Source organism: Rhamphochromis longiceps, linkage group LG14 (genome assembly GCF_057381845.1).
Source record: "Rhamphochromis longiceps isolate RC_006_pf linkage group LG14, R_longiceps_female_GT1.1, whole genome shotgun sequence".
In the NCBI taxonomy this organism is placed as follows: Eukaryota; Metazoa; Chordata; class Actinopteri; order Cichliformes; family Cichlidae; genus Rhamphochromis; species Rhamphochromis longiceps.
Genome location: NC_140570.1, coordinates 27,196,393 through 27,215,107, shown reverse-complemented (window position 1 = coordinate 27,215,107; position 18,715 = coordinate 27,196,393). Strand labels below are relative to the sequence as shown.

General features: G+C 38.7%; 2 protein-coding genes across 2 annotated transcripts; both read left to right on the top strand.

The window, feature by feature from the left end:
- Nucleotides 1-5,005: 5,005 nt before the first annotated feature.
- On the top strand, nucleotides 5,006-9,229 carry LOC146654234 (extracellular calcium-sensing receptor-like). Its single transcript, XM_085379686.1, has 12 exons — nucleotides 5,006-5,183; nucleotides 5,334-5,461; nucleotides 5,550-5,702; nucleotides 5,816-6,016; nucleotides 6,251-6,387; nucleotides 6,496-6,739; nucleotides 6,880-7,010; nucleotides 7,189-7,285; nucleotides 7,408-7,531; nucleotides 7,648-8,120; nucleotides 8,218-8,298; nucleotides 8,873-9,229. The coding sequence occupies exons 1-12, from the start codon at nucleotides 5,006-5,008 to the stop codon at nucleotides 9,227-9,229; spliced, it is 2,304 nt and encodes a 767-aa protein (XP_085235812.1).
- A 5,590-nt stretch (nucleotides 9,230-14,819) lies between these two features.
- On the top strand, nucleotides 14,820-18,715 carry LOC146654233 (extracellular calcium-sensing receptor-like). Its single transcript, XM_085379687.1, has 12 exons — nucleotides 14,820-14,969; nucleotides 15,132-15,272; nucleotides 15,361-15,513; nucleotides 15,601-15,801; nucleotides 16,055-16,215; nucleotides 16,354-16,564; nucleotides 16,673-16,803; nucleotides 16,945-17,041; nucleotides 17,187-17,310; nucleotides 17,432-17,904; nucleotides 18,003-18,083; nucleotides 18,359-18,715. The coding sequence occupies exons 1-12, from the start codon at nucleotides 14,820-14,822 to the stop codon at nucleotides 18,713-18,715; spliced, it is 2,280 nt and encodes a 759-aa protein (XP_085235813.1).

Genomic DNA, 18,715 nt, shown 5'->3' with positions numbered 1-18,715 from the left:
ATTTTTTATTTCTATTTCAGAGTAAAAAAAAAAAAATTCTTATATTTTAATGTGAAAAAAAGAAAAACTTTGTGTTTATTGTGTTGGAAAACCCAGTTGTGTTTAAGTTTAATACTGTAGTAATCACTTATAATGTTTGAATGTGAAAGTAAATAAAATATCATCTGAAACATGTTTCAGTGATTCTGGATGTTTTTCTTCTCTTGTTAGTTCTGTTACTTGTTTTAACTAAAATTATTTGTTAAAAGCTATTATTTTCTACCTCATCTACAGCCCAACTGTGTGCAACACGATCCTGCTTACACATGGATTCAGTCAGCCCCAAAGTGATTAAACCACCAACAGTCTCTGTACTGTCCACACACGTCTTAGATAAAACAAAAGCCCTGCCTAGTGAGGCAAACACTGTGTTAAACACTAACATGGTTAGCATGTTGGACTGTTCTTGGTGTTGGTATGTGTGTGTCTGTGTGTGTCTGTGTCGGTGTGTGTTTGTGTGTGTGAGATATCTGCAGATTCTGGTAAGAGGAAGCCTGCAGCTCCTTTCAGATCTCATGAGTGGAACAAGCTCTAACTGCAGCCCAAATGTGTAACATGGGAAGCAGTTGAGTGATTTAGAGCACTGCAACAATACAGGCAAGCCAGCTGTGAAAAGTGGATATAAAAAGTTCCAGTTCTAGCCATTTATACCTAAATCTTAAAATCTGTGTGTGGGAAAAACTGTTTCTTTGTTATATATGTCAAAAACATGATTTTTAGGCAACCTGACTGGTTCTTAGGTTGTTCTTCTGAGTTGCAAATAATGATTTTGGGTTTAATTGTCTAAAAGGATGTCTAAACACCTGGAACTATGTTGTTAAAGTTAAAATTCTTAAGATTGTTTTTTTAATGCCACAGTTTATGACCATTTATTCATTGCACTGATTGGCTGTAACAATCAATTTATTTTTCAATATATATATACTATATATATTACTTCAACTATTACTGGATAAAAAAGATGCTTTGTAAAAAGCATTTTTAAAATGTAAGCAATGAGCTGTTTAATTTGGTTCACAGTACACAGCTCTACCTGCTGTTAGAACATTCAGCACAGAGGGATTTTCAAATACAGCTTATTGAATAAATGAGTCAATATTTACCCCAAATTTTGAGTTTTGTCTAGTTTTTACAGTTGTTGACATCAAATCGAGGTTGCAGGTTATTTAGCAATTAAAGAAAGGCTTTTCTCAAAAACGTAACCAGAGAAATTAAAAGGAATATTTAGTGTTGAATTTCTATGTTACCTCCAAATATGGATACGTTTTAGCTGATTATACATATTTATTTTGTTGTACACTTTAATACACTTACTATAATACCAGTTGTATACAACTGTCACAGTTCATTCAAATCCAAAATATATTAGAACTGATGAAGAAACCCTTAACATTAAAAGACAGTTATTTTAATGACAGCAAATGCATTTTAGAGACTGACCAAGAGGTAAGCAGACTGGAAAGCCTGATCAGGAGGTTCGATCAAACTTTAGCTATTGGACACATGGCCTCACATTTGACTCTAGAATATTTTTGTTACGGTTCTGGGTCCGTTGGACCCAGTATGTTGAGTTTATTCTATTTCGGTTTAATTCTGCTTCATGGATTGTTTTCTTATTCTCGTAGTAATGATGATGATTATTATTAGTTTCTTGTTTCTGTTTATCCCTGCTTAAGGATTTGTTCTCGGTTATATCTCACGTTTAGTTTAGTTCACGTTCCATGTGTCATTCTGTCTGTCTGTCTCACAGTGTCAAGTCTGCGTGCTTGTTTAGTAATTCATGTTTCCTGTTTTATTGTGAAAGTCTTTGTCTTATGTTAGTGTGTGCAGCTTGGTTCCCCCCCCCCCCCCCCCCCCCGTCTCGTTACCCTGATCTCTCCCAGCTGTGTCTCCCTCCTGTTGCCCATTCCCTGATTACCACCCTGTGTATATTAGCCCTGTGTTTTCCTGTGCTCAGTGTCATGTTGTACCCTCAGATTATGCCTGTGTGTTCCTGGTCTCCGGTTTCAGTGGTCACTTCACGTTTGGTTTTCATGTCAGCAATAAAGCTAAGGTTCTGATTCACAATTCTGTGTTCGAGTCCTATGCTTGGATCCTCCTCTCCGCCTGCCCGCACACAGAGCCCTGACAATTTTAGGGCCACTTGCCCCTCCCTTTCTTCCCTCCCCATCCTCAGCTGCCTCCCTATTCCCGCTCTACCACACCCACCCACACACGCAGGGTTTGGGGTGCAGGTATGTCACCAGGGTGCAGGGGAGGCACTCCCCCTCTTTCCCCTTCTGGCCGCCTGTGCCTCAATTTTATTCTGCAACCTAGACATCCACATTACTCACACTCTCACATAACACATACATATAGGGCCTTGGGGGTGGGCACGTTTTACAGCATCCAGAGGATAGTAGGTGTATTCCAACCCACCTCTGGCGCTGGTGCCCTACCCTCATTTTTAAATGCATATAGACACTGAGGGTTTTCGGGAGGAGCCGTGCTGCTCTCTGATAGGAAGCAGGAACCATGCTCTCCTGTGGTTTAAATGCACTTTAGAACTGCACACAGCAACACTACATATGGTGGAGGGAGGTTTGGGGTCTTCACTCACCCCGGTTCTGTTAGCCGTCAGGGCTGGGGGGCTAGGAGGAGGTGCTGGCCGTCAGATTGGAGTCTGGGATGCGGGGCATCCCTGCTACTGCAGATAAGGGGGTGGTCCGCTTGCCTCCACCCCAGAGAGAAGGGTTACATCTCCTGGGTCTAGGTGCGGCTTGCCCCTCTGGGGGCGGGGTTTACCTGGACCTGGGATATAGAGTATGTTTGGGGAGTGTGACTGTCTGTGCAGTGTCTATTTGTGTCTGTCTACATGTTGGGTGAGTGCTGAGTATTTGGTTGTGTATATGGTGGTGGGAATGCACATTTGTGTCCGTGTGCGCCTGTTCGTCTGTGTCTATATGTCAGGTTGGGTCTTAGACTCAACCTCTCTGGGTACATCTCAGGCCCTCCAAAGTACGGAGGCCTATCTCCCCTCACCACACTCCCTGCCGGTGGCTGATGCCCTCAGACGTTGGTGTGTTGGTGGTTCTTGTCGACTGGGGCTGGGTGCTCACGTATGTACCGGCTCACTCCTGATGGCCGATTGGCAGGGCCTGGTGCCTGTGGCCTGGCTGGGCAACCCCCTCTGGCCTCTGCTCCGTAGCTGCTGGGTGACCTCTCCTTTGGGGCTCTACTCAGCTCTTCCCAGGAGGGTGGCACGGTTCCCCCCCTTTGGTGGTCCTCCTCGGGTCCTCGTACTCTGGGGCCTCTGGATGTCTGGGGCCTGGATCTCCTCCATACCTGCTTCATACCCTGGTGGACAGGGCTATGGCTCCCCACACTCCCTAGCAGATCGTTACATGCAGAAACCTTTGGAATACAAGCATGCTGATCCACACAGGTGTGCACACAGGTGTACACACGCGTGTTCACAGACACGGACTACACCTTTCGTGGCTGCTACCTCAAAGCACATTGTGTGCTGTCTATCTTGCGTGCTGCACAATAGCGTTTAATATTTAGTATCTACTGTTATTTTCTGCTAGCTAGTTTATTGTGATGGTGCTGTATTTATTATGTTGCTCTTTTTTGTTTGTTTTCTCTTCTGTTTTTTCTCTCTCTCCATACAGGTGATCCAGGTGTTTTGTTTGTTTTTCTTTCTTTCTTCCCCCCTTTCTCACCGTCTCGTCTCCCCTCTGTTTTTCTTTCTCTCCCTCTCTTTATTTCATTCTCTCTCCCTGTCCTGTCCCCCAGTCATGTCTGTCCCGTTTGTAGCAACCGAAAATAAAATAAAATAAATACATAATTATAATAAAGGTCAATCAAATGGACCAATATAGAAAGGCCATGATGATCCACTTGGCATCTTTCTTGGCCTTAAGACAACAATTCTGATGGCTAAAGATCCAAATGGGACAAAAAGAAAAAAATAAATTAAAAAAAACAAAAAAAAAACACCTGTTGCTACAGTTATAATATTACCACATTATAGTATGAGGTGTCAGGTGTCCTGTAACATTTGGACCGCATTTAGCTACCATAACACTTTCTGTACCTAGTGTTTAGCTCACTGCATGATTTCTGCTGTGCATCTGGCCATAGAACCATAGCTGAGCAAACATTAACAAGACATTATGGCACTTGTGGAGTGTGACTTCACTTGGGTTTTCTAAAAAATATAATGAGATGAAGACATTAACTTTTGCTGAGTACATGTTGAGCTATCCTCTCTCCCATGTGTCTGTGTCACTCTGATTGGTTAATCTCATGATGACTCATATGAAAAAATGTATTGACAAATGCATTGAGTATTTAACTCTCCTCATTAGTCTGTTACGGAGTATGTTAGAAAACCAAAGCCAGGAAACTGTTTTCAGCACACAAAGTTTTTATACAACAGAAGATGCATTCAATCCTTTTTAGTAATTGTCTTTGGCTGCTTTTTTATCTCTTTTTAAATCCTGTTTGTATCATGTTCTCTGATGTTCCTCAAACTGTAGTTGAAAGAAAACCAAAAAGGATGGAGGGAGATGTTATGAGGAAAGAAGAGGCTCTGAGAGAACCACTGAGTGGTTTACGGAAAGGGGAAGTGAAAAGTGAGGATTTCAGTTTACCTGAGTGTACAAAACTGGCCAGCAGCAAGCCCGTAGCCTTGCACTCAGATGGTGATGTTGTGATTGGAGGATTTTTCCCTCTACATTATGTTGCATCTAAGCCAGAGTACAGTTACAACAGTAAACCTCAAGTTACATCTTGCTGTGGGTGAGTGTTAATATTTCTATCTTATTTTTTTCTTTTAATGTCTCAATGTTTAAAAACAAAAGAGAAAGAGAAAACAAGATTTGGGGTTTTGATAATATTCCTGTGATTTCTGTATCACTTTAGATAATTTATTTATTTAAATTTATTGTTTGTCAGCCTTTACCACACCGTGTTTCACTGGATGATGACCATGGTTTTCACTGTGGATGAAATTAATCGTAATTCAAGCCTATTACCAGGTGTTAAACTAGGCTACAGAATTATGGACAGCTGTGACCATGTCCACACCAGTCTGCAAGCACTTTTTTCCTTAATCAGTTACTCCAAAACTGTGAAACAAACAGCAGAAACTGAAAACAGCAGAATTCAAATGGAGGGATTAAACATGGCAGGGATAAAAAGGAAGCCTGGGATCCTTTTCTCTGTAGAAAAAAGACATGCTGAAGTTAACATGTCAAAGCCTAGGACTCTTAAAGACGCAGAAAATTACATGAAAGAAAAATTAACAGTAGAAATGAAGACAAGGGAGTATTCCCCCTGTCTGAATTATTCTCCGGTGCCTGCTGTGATTGGTCTTGCATCATCTACCCCTACAAGAGCTGTAGCTCACACGCTTGGCCCTTTCAACATACCTCTGGTAATAAATTGCTTAATCACGTTTAATAATAATTTATGTTTAGAGTTTGTTTTAATTCAATATCATAAAATAACCTGTCTCCTTATAGGTGAGTTATTTTGCCACTTGTAGCTGTCTTACTGACAAGCATTTGTACCCATCATTCTTGAGAACTGTGCCAAGTGATCTCTTTCAAGTTAGAGGTCTCGTAAAGCTTGTTACTTTCTTTGGCTGGTTCTGGGTGGGCACAATAGGAGCTATGGTGAGATAAAGACTTTAATAAATCTCCAGCTAATCAGTCATATACAGGGCACAAAAAGAATCGTTAATATACACAGACATGACTTACAAGTTCTTTTTGGGGATACATTTCAGGATGATTACAGTCTTTATGGTATCCAAGCATTCTCTATTCAGTTTGGACAACAAGGTGGGTGTGTGGCATTTCATCTCACGATCCCGACATCACCCACAGTCGCTGAGATACAAAAAATGGCAGACAAACTCCAGAGGTCAACAGCTCGGGTTGTGGTGGTATTTGCCAAAGACGTAAATTTGCTAGATTTGTTTTCAGAAGTAAGTATCTCAGTTTTCTGTGGCTTTCCCTATATTGTGACACATTTTGTAGTGTTTTAAGCTATATTATGAAAAGATAGGTATTTCAAATTAATTGTTTTCACATTAATCATCATTTCTTTCTGTTTCATCCAGCTTACTCAGAGAAATATGACAGGGATACAATGGGTAGTCAGCGAAGCCTGGATGACCGCTACTCAGCTGACCACTCCTGACTTCCATAATCTTCTAGAGGGAACACTGGGTTTCTCCTTCCCTGGAGTCAGCATCCCAGGCTTGAAAGAGTTTCTTCTGAATGTCCGACCATCTCCCAAACCAGGAATGGAGTTGGTCAATGTGTTCTGGGAAGAATATTTTGGTTGTAAGCTAGAGTTTGAAAGAGACAAAAGTGAAGAATATGAAACTAATGCTTTGAAAAACTACAAACTAGGCTCTCAAAACAATTCTGGTTTCATGGTCGGGCTTACTGTTGGGCAAAGTTCATTTAATATGTCTGTTGATAAAAGTAATGAAGGCGCTCTGAAAAAAACTGTATGCACAGGTTTAGAGGATCTGAGTTACACAGATAGCAGTTATAGTGATGTATCTCAGGCCCGAATATCCTATAATGTGTATAAAGCTGTGTATGCCGTTGCCCATGCTCTGCACACTTTCTTAAACTGTAACTCAACAGGACCTACCAGGGGATTGTGTGAGATGCACAACTCATTTACAAACGGTCAGGTAGCTGAATAAGTTCATTTGTATGTCAAATAATGTTAAATATGTTAATCAAGCTTCACATGTTTGGGTTTTTTTTTATTTCATGATTTATTTGTATCAGGTTTATTATTAACATTTTTTTAAAAATCTTTTTTATGTAGTTTCTTCAATATCTGAAAATGGTGAATTTCACCAACCAGTTTGATGAGAAAGTATATTTTGACTCCAATGGAGAGCCAGTCCCTCTCTATGACATCATTAACTGGCAGAAGGACAGCAAGAATGAAATTAGGTGAAATGCCATACTTCAAGCTAACTTTTTAACTTTTTGTGAAGATGATCATAAGTCAAGAACTACACTTGTTGTATACATTTAAGGATACCAATATTGTTTTTTAATGTAATGTTTTTACATTTATTGTTTTGACTGACTGCATTGCATTGAAATTATCTCTTCTTTTTTCTACTAGTTTTGTCAAGGTAGGAAATTATGATGGTTCAGCTCAGGAAGGACAACAGCTGCAGATACTGAAGAACACTATAGTATGGACAACAAGACAGTCACAGGCAGGTCGTAGTTATCCCAAACCTATTATTTATGTTACTTTAAATGGTGAAAAGTCTTTGGTAACCATGTCAAACAACCTATTGATTCACATTATTATATCGTTTTTCTGTTTCTTGTTCAGGTTCCTGTATCTCAGTGTAGTGCTCCATGTCCCCCTGGCAGCAGGCAGGCCACACGCCAAGGAGAGCCCAAATGCTGCTTTGATTGTTTGCCCTGTGCAGATGGAGAGATCAGCAACCAGACCGGTAGCCCATATAATTTTTTTTTCCAAAATGCTATTAAAGTTATTTAAAATTACAGATATGTAATGAATAGTTTCTGACTGTTTACATGCATATTTCTGTGCTCTGTGTTTTCAAAGGTTCCACTGAATGTATTAAATGTCCTGAGTACTTCTGGTCAGACAAAGAAAAAGTGAAATGTGTTGCAGGCGAAGAAGAATTCCTGTCTTTCAGTGACACGATGGGAATCATCCTGGTAGCAATTACCTTGCTGGGTTTCATACTGACCACCATCATCACCATTGTGTTTCACAGTTTCCGCTTTACACCCATCGTCAAGGCCAACAATTCAGAAATAAGTTTCTTGCTTCTCCTGTCACTCAAGCTCTGTTTCCTGTGTTGTCTGGTGTTCATTGGTCAGCCGTCTTGGTGGACATGTAGGCTCCGCCAGGCAGCATTTGGGATCAGCTTTGTCCTGTGTTTGTCCTGCCTCCTTGTTAAGACTATTGTGGTCCTCCTGGCTTTCCAGACTAATGTACCTGTTTCCAGGGGTCGGATGCTGTTTGGTACATTCCAGCAGAGGATTTTGATCTTGTGCACTACAGCTCCTCAGGTGAAAGGGAGAAAAAATGTCTGCAACTTTCACATCAGTTTGTTTACATTGTATAGTTTTAGATTGTGTTCTTCTGTTGTTTTACCCCAACCTTTAGATTTGTCTCTCTACTGGCTGGGTGTTGGGTGCACCTCCCTTTCCATTTAGGAATTCAAACTACCAAGTTATAACTGGAAAAGTGAGTAAGAAAACTGTTTCTGTATTTTCTTATAAAGCCTGCCTAAAATATTGCAAATGGACATATGATATATTTTTCAAATATATAATTATTATTTAAAAAAAAAAAAGTATCTCAAAAACAATAGGATGGGGGAAAAAAATGTCTTGCAATTTCCTTATACATTGATGATGTCATAGCCACTATAAATAGGCCTTTCACAATCTTTGTGAAATTCATTGTTGCCATTAAATTTATAATTCGCTAAAATGGTACATTTGAGCAGTTTAAAGAATCAGTCTTTTTTTTCTATATAATTCTATATGTTCTACTGTGAATAAAGTGTTTGTACTTTTTAATCTATAAGATTCATAAATTAAATTCTTTCATCTACCCTTATTTACATTTTACATAATCAACTTTTTGGGAATTAGTTTTGTATTTATTTTCATATTGTCGTTAACCATCAACATAATAAAATCTTACACACGGGGACTTTAATGGGTAAAGTAGACACAAAAGAGTAAATAATTATAATCACATAAAATGTACCATCTCTCAAAATCCATTCTAACAAATTTCTGGACATCTTTAGATTGTTGTGGAGTGTAAAGAGCCATGGCCTCCTGGGTTTTACCTGCTCCTTGGTTACATTGGCCTACTGGCCTTTGCCTGTCTTCTCCTGGCATTCTTTGGACGAAAGCTACCGGACACATTCAACGAAGCAAAGTTCATCTCCTTCAGCATGCTGATTTTCTGGGCTGTGTGGATTTCTTTCATTCCAGCTTATGTCAGTTCTCCTGGGAAATTTTCTGTAGCAGTGGAAATATTTGCTATCTTAGCATCCAGTTTTGGGTTGTTACTTTGTATTTTTGTGCCCAAATGTTACATCATTTTACTGCACCCTGAAAGGAATATTAAGAAAGGCATGACTGGAAAAAATCCAAGATGAACGTTTATATTTTGCATTCTTTCTCAGAGTTAATAATTTATAATTGTATTATGCCACATGATACCACATACCATACCACATGAGATGTGTCCCCCCCCCCCCCAATACTTATATTATTCAATTACTTGTGACTTCAGTCGCAAAAAGCTTATACCTTATCTGTAATGTAATGTGGACTTTAATGTACTCTGTCCTTTAGGGGGCATTTTATAAATGTTCGATAACCTCAACAACAGCATTAAGGAAACTTGTAAATATCCCTCAAATCTTCCCTCTTTTTCATTCAATAATGTCTCAAGTTGATGGTGCATGGGTTTTGAAAATTCATATTACTTTCACATTCAAAATTTTCCTGATTCCCCTATCACATGAGAAACTTTGCCTAGTGTCTTGTTTTAAGTTCCACAGCCTTACTCCCATCAGCCATGTATGGAAGCTTTGCTCCCTCTGGAAGGAAGGAAGGAAGGAAGGAAGGAAGGAAGGAAGGAAGGAAGGAAGGAAGGAAGGAAGGAAGGAAGGAAGGAAGGAAGGAAGGAAGGAAGGAAGATTCTTTCAGGTCCCTTGGGTTGCAACAGTGGATGGAGCCACATATTTGATTCAGGACTTGTTTACACGTTCCTAACACAACCCTCCTGCTGTGTCTACTGCCAGTCTAGAACCTTCTCCTTGTTAGGCAAATGCATTGTCAGATCTTTACCTTTACCCACTGTGAAAACTGAACTTAACTAAATTGAATTGAATATGTAACACTGTGGAGCCAATTAATTAATCAATACATACATACAGTGCTTAAAAATATTTCACAATTATACAATCTGTAGAAATCTGTCAAAAACCTTTTTAAAGCTAAAAATGATATTGTTGTTTATTAGGCAAATAACAAACTTAACTACATTTCTACATCCAAATTTGGGACAGCACATTAGACTTCTCTGAGAAGTCAGAAATCAATCTATCATAACCTTCAACCTTTTGCTCAGGAATGCAAGTAATTAACTATAATTTGGCATCTCAATAATAATAAAAAATAACTATGTGCTTTACTGTTGCGTCTGCTTTTTTGTTAAACAGTAAATTTGAAACGGATTCATGGATAACAATTTTAATTAATAGCTTGCACAGGAAACCGTCCTGTTAATTCAGGACAGCTGTGGCAAAAACTTACATTAGGTGGTGGTCCAAAAAATTTATTAAACACTCTACATAAATAATAACTTTATTTGTATATCACTTTTCAGAACAGAGTAACATAGGTCTTTACAGTTTGAATAAAAGCCACATATTAAAGATAAGTATACATGTTCCAACACATACAACTTCATATATGCAATAAAGATATAAACTAAGGCACAAAATATTGAGGAAAAGATTATGTAAAAGCTAACCTATAAAAATGTATTGAAACAAATCACAGATTTAGCCAAACTAACAGGGTGATGAAGACTGTATGAGAGGTTGTGTGCTACAACCTCAAAAGTTGACTGCATGTGGTTTTAAAGTAACAGAGTGTGACAATTACCATTTATCTTGCTAAGACAATCTGAGAAGTCAGCTGCAATGATAATGTTTCAGTAGCTCTGATATATAAGCAGAGGCCTCTTCGTGTAGACCTTTAGATGTTAATAACAGGATTTTAAAACTGTTTTAAAACAGGTGTCTGTGTCCTGTGCAGAGAACACAGGGCACACAGCAAGAAAGAAGATGCAACAAAGAACAGAACAGTATAAATAGACAGGTAGAGATTAGGGCAGAGTAGATACACTAAAGAAAGGTGATTAAAGAAGAAACACTCAATGCATCATGGAAATCCCCCAGCAGCCTACATCTATTGCAGTTTAACTAAGGGAGGATCCAACTCTAACTATATACTTTATCAAAAAGGAACATTTTAAGCCTAATGTTAAAAGTAGAGAGGCTTTCTGTCTTCCGAATCCAAACTGGAACTTTGTTCCACAGAAGCGGAACCACAAGTAAACCTGCAGTCTGAGAGTGAAGTGCTCTAATGGGGTGATACTCTAGTATAAGTTCATTGAGATAAGATGGGCCTGATTATTCAAGATCTTATATTTGAGCAGCAGGATTCTAAATTTGGGTTTGGATTTAACAGGGAGCCAGTGAAGGAAAACCAATACAGGAAAAATATGCTCTTAGAAAGAGAGACCCATTCTGGACCTCAGGGACCATCAATATCTTGCATTTCAAGGGCCAGAGATCACTGTTGAGGTCCCTGAGGTCCAGAATTGGTCAAAATCCACCACCCAAAAAATAAATAAATTGTAAAATGTAAAAATAAATGTAAAAAAAAAAAAATAGCGGGAAGCCTGGAAATGTCTGGCCTCCACATCCTTTATGTTACTTTTGCCTGGGAAGTTGGCGAGTTCTTCCTGCAGTATTTGAGCATGCTAGGGTGGAGTAAAGGTGGGAGTAGTTGTTACAGGGGTTCTGCGTGAGAACAATAGGTGGTAGCCATGGGTCATGGTGGACAGCACCTTTGGGACCGCTCCTATTGACAATTTTGCTGCCCTGTGCTGAGTTGACAGATGAGGGGGCTGGCCAACCTGGGTTCAGGAATAGTCAGGAGGTGGGGGATGCTTGGGCACCTCCAAACCTTAAGTTTGTCCTCCTCCTCTTCTTTATTGGCAAAAGGCCAGCTGAGGTCTCCCAATCCCAATGTTGGGACATTAGTTGCTGGTTGAGATGCAGATGACTTGGTCCTTTTGGAACCAGAAGTGTGTCTGGAAAGGACACTTGACATTTCCTGCACACAGCAGTGACTGTCCTGAGCCTTTTGCAACAGTTGAGCTGCTCCTGAACCTGCAAGGTTTACCCTGAAAAGACAACAGCAGGTTGCTCTAGTTGATGCAGGGATAATAAAACCATCTATTCAGAAATGTGGAAAGCACACATTTATTATGTCCATCCTCCAGGGGCATGAAATACACACACAGTTGGGAATCTCACGGGATCTTTAATTCAAGGGGTACAATGTTTTCCTTCCATCATGTCACGTCAAGCTCAGGTACTTCATGATTCGGCTCAGGTCATGCTCATGTTACATGTTCATGTTTTTTCCACATTCCTCGCATGCTCTGGTCTTGAATCTTGTTCATGTCCTTTTTGTCACAGTTATCATAGTGTAGTTTTTCCAGTTTAGGTTTTAGTTTAATTTACGCCCATATTTGCTTTGGCAATGTTAAAAAAATATTTAAAAATACAGTAGGGTTCATCAGTATGTAAATTAAAGTCACCTGCCAAAATGTTGGGGGTTTTTTGGGGGGTTTTTTGGGCTTTTTTTTTTTTTTTTTTTTCAAATTTAACAACAGCACTTAAAAGCAGATGAGAAAATTCATTCATGAAATCATTTTGGAAATCATTTAATTTGGGAAGTCTGTTGATAATACAGAAATGTAGCCCAATTAGCAATTGATTAATTGCTGTTAAGTAAATAATTGCTTATCTGGCATGCTCATTATTATTATTAAGTCTGGGTGTAGAAAGAAAAAGGTTGTTGGGTCAATTCAAGCAGGAGACATTAATCCCAGTAAGGGTATCCAGCATAAACCTCTAGCAAATCAAACATGTGGAGATACCTGCCGTAGCAACTCGTGACAAGACCACACATGTTCAGACACACACACACACACACACACACACACACACACACACACACACACACACACACACACACATCCAATACACCATGGTAACCTTCACTTATGTGCCCTTATGTGCAATATTACTAAGTGCATCTCTTCTGATGCAACGTAGTACTTTTTTTAAATTCTGTTTTGTATAGTATGTTTTTTCTATTTTATCTTATTTTATTCTTGTATTTTTCTTCATTTTGCTGCTCTTATCTTGTATATATTTTCTGAATTTATAGCTGAATACATTTAATCAAGGTATGTGTTTTTGTTTCATTTCCTTGGCACATGCAAGGTCTGTGCAATTAAGACTTGACACAAACCTAATACAGTTTGTCATCTTACTGGTTGAGACTCTCCCATCTTCAGAGGAATCATCTTAACTGGTGCTAAATCTTCAAAATTTTCTTTTGTTTACTTGCAGTATACTATCTGCCTGACACACCTCTAAACTGCAATAGATGTTTTTGGCCAGCCAGTTAACGTGGGGCACATTTGGCCTTCACTGATAGTGAGTCGAGCTGTCTAAACTTATAATCTTATAGTTAGGTGGCAGCTGTGCTGTGAGATTTGGGTCACATTTGAACTCAGAAAATTTGATATAGTCAGTGTTAGACTAACTTCATCATATCAGCTTTAGTGTGGCCCACTCACCCATAGCTGTGCCACAAGTATCAATAACGACCCAAGTTGTTGCCAACTGTGACTTTTTGGGGTGGCTGTAGCTCATGAAGGTCATCTACTAAAACAGTATGTTGGGGGTTTAATCGCTGGCCTCTGTAAGCCAGAGTCTTCTTGGGCTCGATACTGAACCCTAAATTGCTCTCTGATGTGTTATGTGAATGTTAGATATACTTAGGCATAGAAAAACTGTGTTTCTTGAAGTTGTTGTTTAAAGTGCTTTGAGTGCACTAGAAAAGTGGAATAGAGATATATAAGAACCAGTCCATTTACTTTACTTGGGTTTTCTGACAAATATAATATAATATAATATAATATAATATAATATAATATAATATAATGAAAAGATTAATATTTACGTGGTAGAAATATGGTATGAGCATCACTATTTGTGGAACATGGTTATGGATATTTCCACATAACTTTGCTATTGAAACAAACATTATATTGAGAAAATCAATTCAAACTCAGCGGCAAATAGAATCATTGTCATTACTTATGTTGTGTTTTTTAAATGAAATATGTGTCAGTTTCTTTCTTTTTCATTATTATTATAATTTTATTAAGATGGTTTAAGACATTTCATAACTTTGAACAATAATATTCACTCTCCTTTTGCATTTCACTCTGATTGGGTGATCTCATGATGACTCATATGAATAAGTGCAATAACATAACCATCATAGTTTTTAATGCACTGCATTAGACTCTTAGAGATTATGTTGGAGATGCATTGTTGTCAGCACAATTTCTATAGGGCTACAGTGGATTATGCATTATGAATTCAACCGTTTGTAATTATCTTTGGCTGCTTTTTTGTGTCTTTAAACTTGCTTGTATTATGTTCTTTGATGCTTCTGTAGCTGAAAGACAGCTCCAAAGGACCTGGTTTAAAGAACCTGGTTTAAAGATAGGGGATGTGAGAAGTGGTTCTAGTTTACCTCAATGTGTAAAACTGGAAAGAAGTGAGCTTCTAGCCTTGCACTTGGATGGCGATGTTGTGATTGGAGGGTTTTTCCCTCTGCATTATGTTGCCAGTGATCCACAGTATAGCTACAAAACTAAACCAGAAACTACATCTTGCAGCGGGTGAGTATAAGTGTACAGTTTATATCTTTTGAGTCTTCATTTTTGTTTTTCTTCCCCCACTGTCTATGGTTCAGAGAGATAATTTACATTGTGTGTTTGTGTTAATGTGATTGCTTTATTGCTAAAGAATACTCACCTTATTTCTCGACAGCTTTGACCTCAGAGCCTTTCGCTGGATGATGACCATGGTGTTTGCAGTGGAGGAAATTAACCGTAATTCAAGTCTATTACCAGGTGTTAAACTAGGCTACCAGATTATGGACAGTTGTGACCATGTCCACACCAGTCTGAAAGTTCTTTTTTCCTTAGTCAGTCACTCTGAAGCAGTGAAAAGTCAGGTTAAAGAAATACTTGAAACTGAAAACAGAGGTACTGAAATGAAGACATTAACAACTGTAGGAGTAACAACAAAACAAATGAAAAATAGAGGTACTAAAGTTAAAAACATAATGCATAACAGCCTTAAAAATACAGAAAAATATATAAAGGAAAACACAACAGAAGAAATAAAGACAAGAGAGTCTTCCACATGTCTGTATTATTCTCCGGTGCCTGCTGTGATTGGTTTTGCATCCTCTTCCCCTACAAGAGCTGTAGCTCAAACACTTGGCCCTTTCAACATACCACTGGTAATAAATTGCTTAATCACATTTAATAATGTTTTATGGTTAGAGTTTGTTTTAAGTCAGTTTTATAAAATAACCCATCTCTCTATAGGTGAGTTATTTTGCCACTTGTACCTGTCTTACTGATAAGCAATTGTACCCATCATTCTTGAGAACTGTGCCAAGTGATCTCTTTCAAGTTAGAGGCCTTGTACAGCTTGTCACTTTCTTTGGCTGGTTCTGGGTAGGCACAATAGGGACCACGGTGAGATAAAGACTTTTTGGAAATATAAAATTAGTTAGATTTAAATAACAACATTATCTTAAAGTCATTTATGTATATATATTTCAGGATGACTATAGTCTTTATGGGATCCAAGCATTCTCTGATCTATTTGGACAACAAGGTGGGTGTGTAGAATTTCATCTCACTATCTCAAAATCATCCACAGTGGCTGAGATACAAAAAATAGCAGACAAATTACAGAGTTCAACTGCTCGGGTTGTGGTGGTCTTTGCCACAGAAGGCCAGCTGGTAGATTTGTTCTCAGAAGTAAGTATCTCAGCTGTTAAGTCTGCCAGTGTGTGATTAGGCATATAGCATGAAATATTTTGCAGTACTTCCATAATAAAATACAAAAATCAAATGAAACTGATCATAAAATATTTTTTGTTTGTTTGCTTTTCCTTTGTTTGTGCCTCTACAGCTTGCCAGGAGAAATGTAACAGGGATACAGTGGATAGCCAGTGAAGCCTGGGTGACTGCTAGCCGACTGGCTTCACCAAATTTCCACTCTCTTCTGGAGGGAACACTGGGCTTCTCCTTCCCTGGAGTCAGCATCCCTGGCTTGAAAGAGTTTCTTTTAAATGTCCGACCTTCTCCCAAACCAGGAATGGAATTTGTCAATATGTTCTGGGAAGAGCAGTTTGGTTGTAAGCTAGAGTTTCAAAGAGACAGAACCAACAAATATGAACAGGATACTCAGGATAACTTTAAAGATCCAAATACTTATCAAATAGACCCTCAAAATAGTTCAGGTTACATGGCCGGACGTATTGTGGGACAAAAATATGTATTTAATGTGCCGGATTATATAGATTATGCAGGTGTGGTTGAAAAGCCTTTATGCACAGGTTTAGAGGATCTCAGATATGTTTACAGCAGTTATAGTGATGTAACTAAGGTCAGAATATCCTATAATGTGTATAAAGCTGTATATGCTATTGCCCATGCGCTGCACACTTTTTTGAACTGTGATTCTGTGGGACCTAGCAGGGGATTATGTGAGAAGCACAGCTCATTTTCAAATGGTCAGGTAATTGAAATTATGACAAAATATGTTACACAAGGTTTGTGAACGTTCTTTTGAAATCATCTGTTTTGTTTGTCAGTGTTGATTTTTTTTTTATTCTATTTCATGCAGTTTCTTCAACATCTGAAAATTGTGAATTTTACCAACCAGTTTCATGAAAATGTATATTTTGACTCCAATGGGGAGCCAGTCCCTCTCTATGATATCATTAATTGGCAGAAGGACAGCACAGATGAAATTAGGTAAAACATAATAGTTAATGATGCAATTGAAGTGTGAGTATTCATAAACAAGAAGCTTTATTTATATTCATTTTACTCTATTGCTATTATTTGGCCTGATTGCAATTTTAAATAATTTATTGGGAATTTTTTTTATGCCAGATTTATCAAAGTTGGAAGCTATGATGGTTCAGCTCCTCAAAGACAGCAACTGCACATAGTGAAGGACATGACTGTATGGACAAAAGGACAGTCACGGGTAGGTCATTGTTACCCCAAACTCCTTATGCCACTTAAAACTAAACATTTTTAAGCTGTTGAAAATTATTTGATAAACTGTGTCAAACTCTCTAAAACAATCTATTGATTCACATTATTATATCATTTTCCTGTTCCTTGTTCAGGTTCCTTTATCTCAATGTAGTGCTCCATGTCCCCCTGGCAGCAGGCAGGCCACACGCCAAGGAGAGCCCAAATGCTGCTTTGATTGTTTGCCCTGTGCAGATGGAGAGATCAGCAACCAGACCGGTAGCCCATATATGTTTTTTGTTTTTTTCAAAATGCTATTAAAGTTATTTAAAATGACAGATATGTAATGAATAGTTTCTGACTGTTTACATGCATATTTCTGTGTTTTGTGTTTTCAAAGGTTCCACTGAATGTATTAAATGTCCTGAGTACTTCTGGTCAGACAAAGAAAAAGTGAAATGTGTTGCAGGAGTAGAAGAATTCCTGTCTTTCTATGACAAAATGGGAATCATCCTGGTAGCAATTACCTTGCTGGGTTTCATACTGACCACCATCATCACCATTGTTTTTCATCGTTTCCGCTATACACCCATCGTCAAGGCAAACAATGCAGAAATAAGTTTCTTGCTTCTCCTGTCACTCAAGCTCTGTTTCCTGTGTTCTCTGGTGTTCATTGGTCAGCCCTCTTGGTGGACATGTAGGCTCCGCCAGGCAGCATTTGGGATCAGCTTTGTCCTGTGTTTGTCCTGCCTCCTTGTTAAGACTATTGTGGTCCTCCTGGCTTTCCGGGCGAACGTACCAGGTTCCAGGGGTCAGATGCTGTTTGGAACATCTCAGCAGAGGATTCTGATCTTGTGCACTACAGCTCCTCAGGTTGGAAGAATATGAAACTGTCTAAATGTAATGGTTTTTGAATATTGCACATGTTTGGTACTTCTTGTATTCTTCTATCATCCAATCCTTCCCCCCAGATCTGCCTCTGTACTGGTTGGGTCTTGGGCGCACCTCCCTTTCCATTCAGAAATCCAAACTACCAAGCTTCAACTGGAAAAGTGAGTAAAGCACCAAGACTGTACTTTATTTCTTTATTTTGATATTACCATCAGCCATAACCATAGTCTTAAATGTTCTAATCCTTATAGTTCAGGACTTCAGGATTAGAACATAGTTCAATGTAGTAAGTGAGTAATCAGTTGTTAAAATATAACACAAATCATCTCTCTGTACTAATATTAAAAAATGTTGAACATTATCATAAAATAAGTATAATCACATAAAATGTACCATCTCTCAAAATCCATACTAACGCATTTCTGGACATCTTTAGATCGTTGTGGAGTGTAAAGAGCCATGGCCTCCAGGGTTTTACCTGCTGCTTGGCTACATTGGCCTACTGGCCTTTGCCTGTCTTCTCCTGGCATTCCTTGGACGCAAACTACCAGACAGGTTCAATGAAGCAAAGTTCATCACCTTCAGCATGCTGATTTTCTGGGCTGTGTGGATTTCTTTCATTCCAGCTTATGTCAGTTCTCCTGGAAACTTTTCTGTGGCAGTGGAAATATTTGCTATCTTAGCATCTAGTTATGGGTTGTTGCTCTGTATTTTTGTGCCCAAATGCTATATCATTTTACTGCACCCTGAGAAAAATATTAAAAAAGGTATGACCAGAAAATGTTGTAGATGA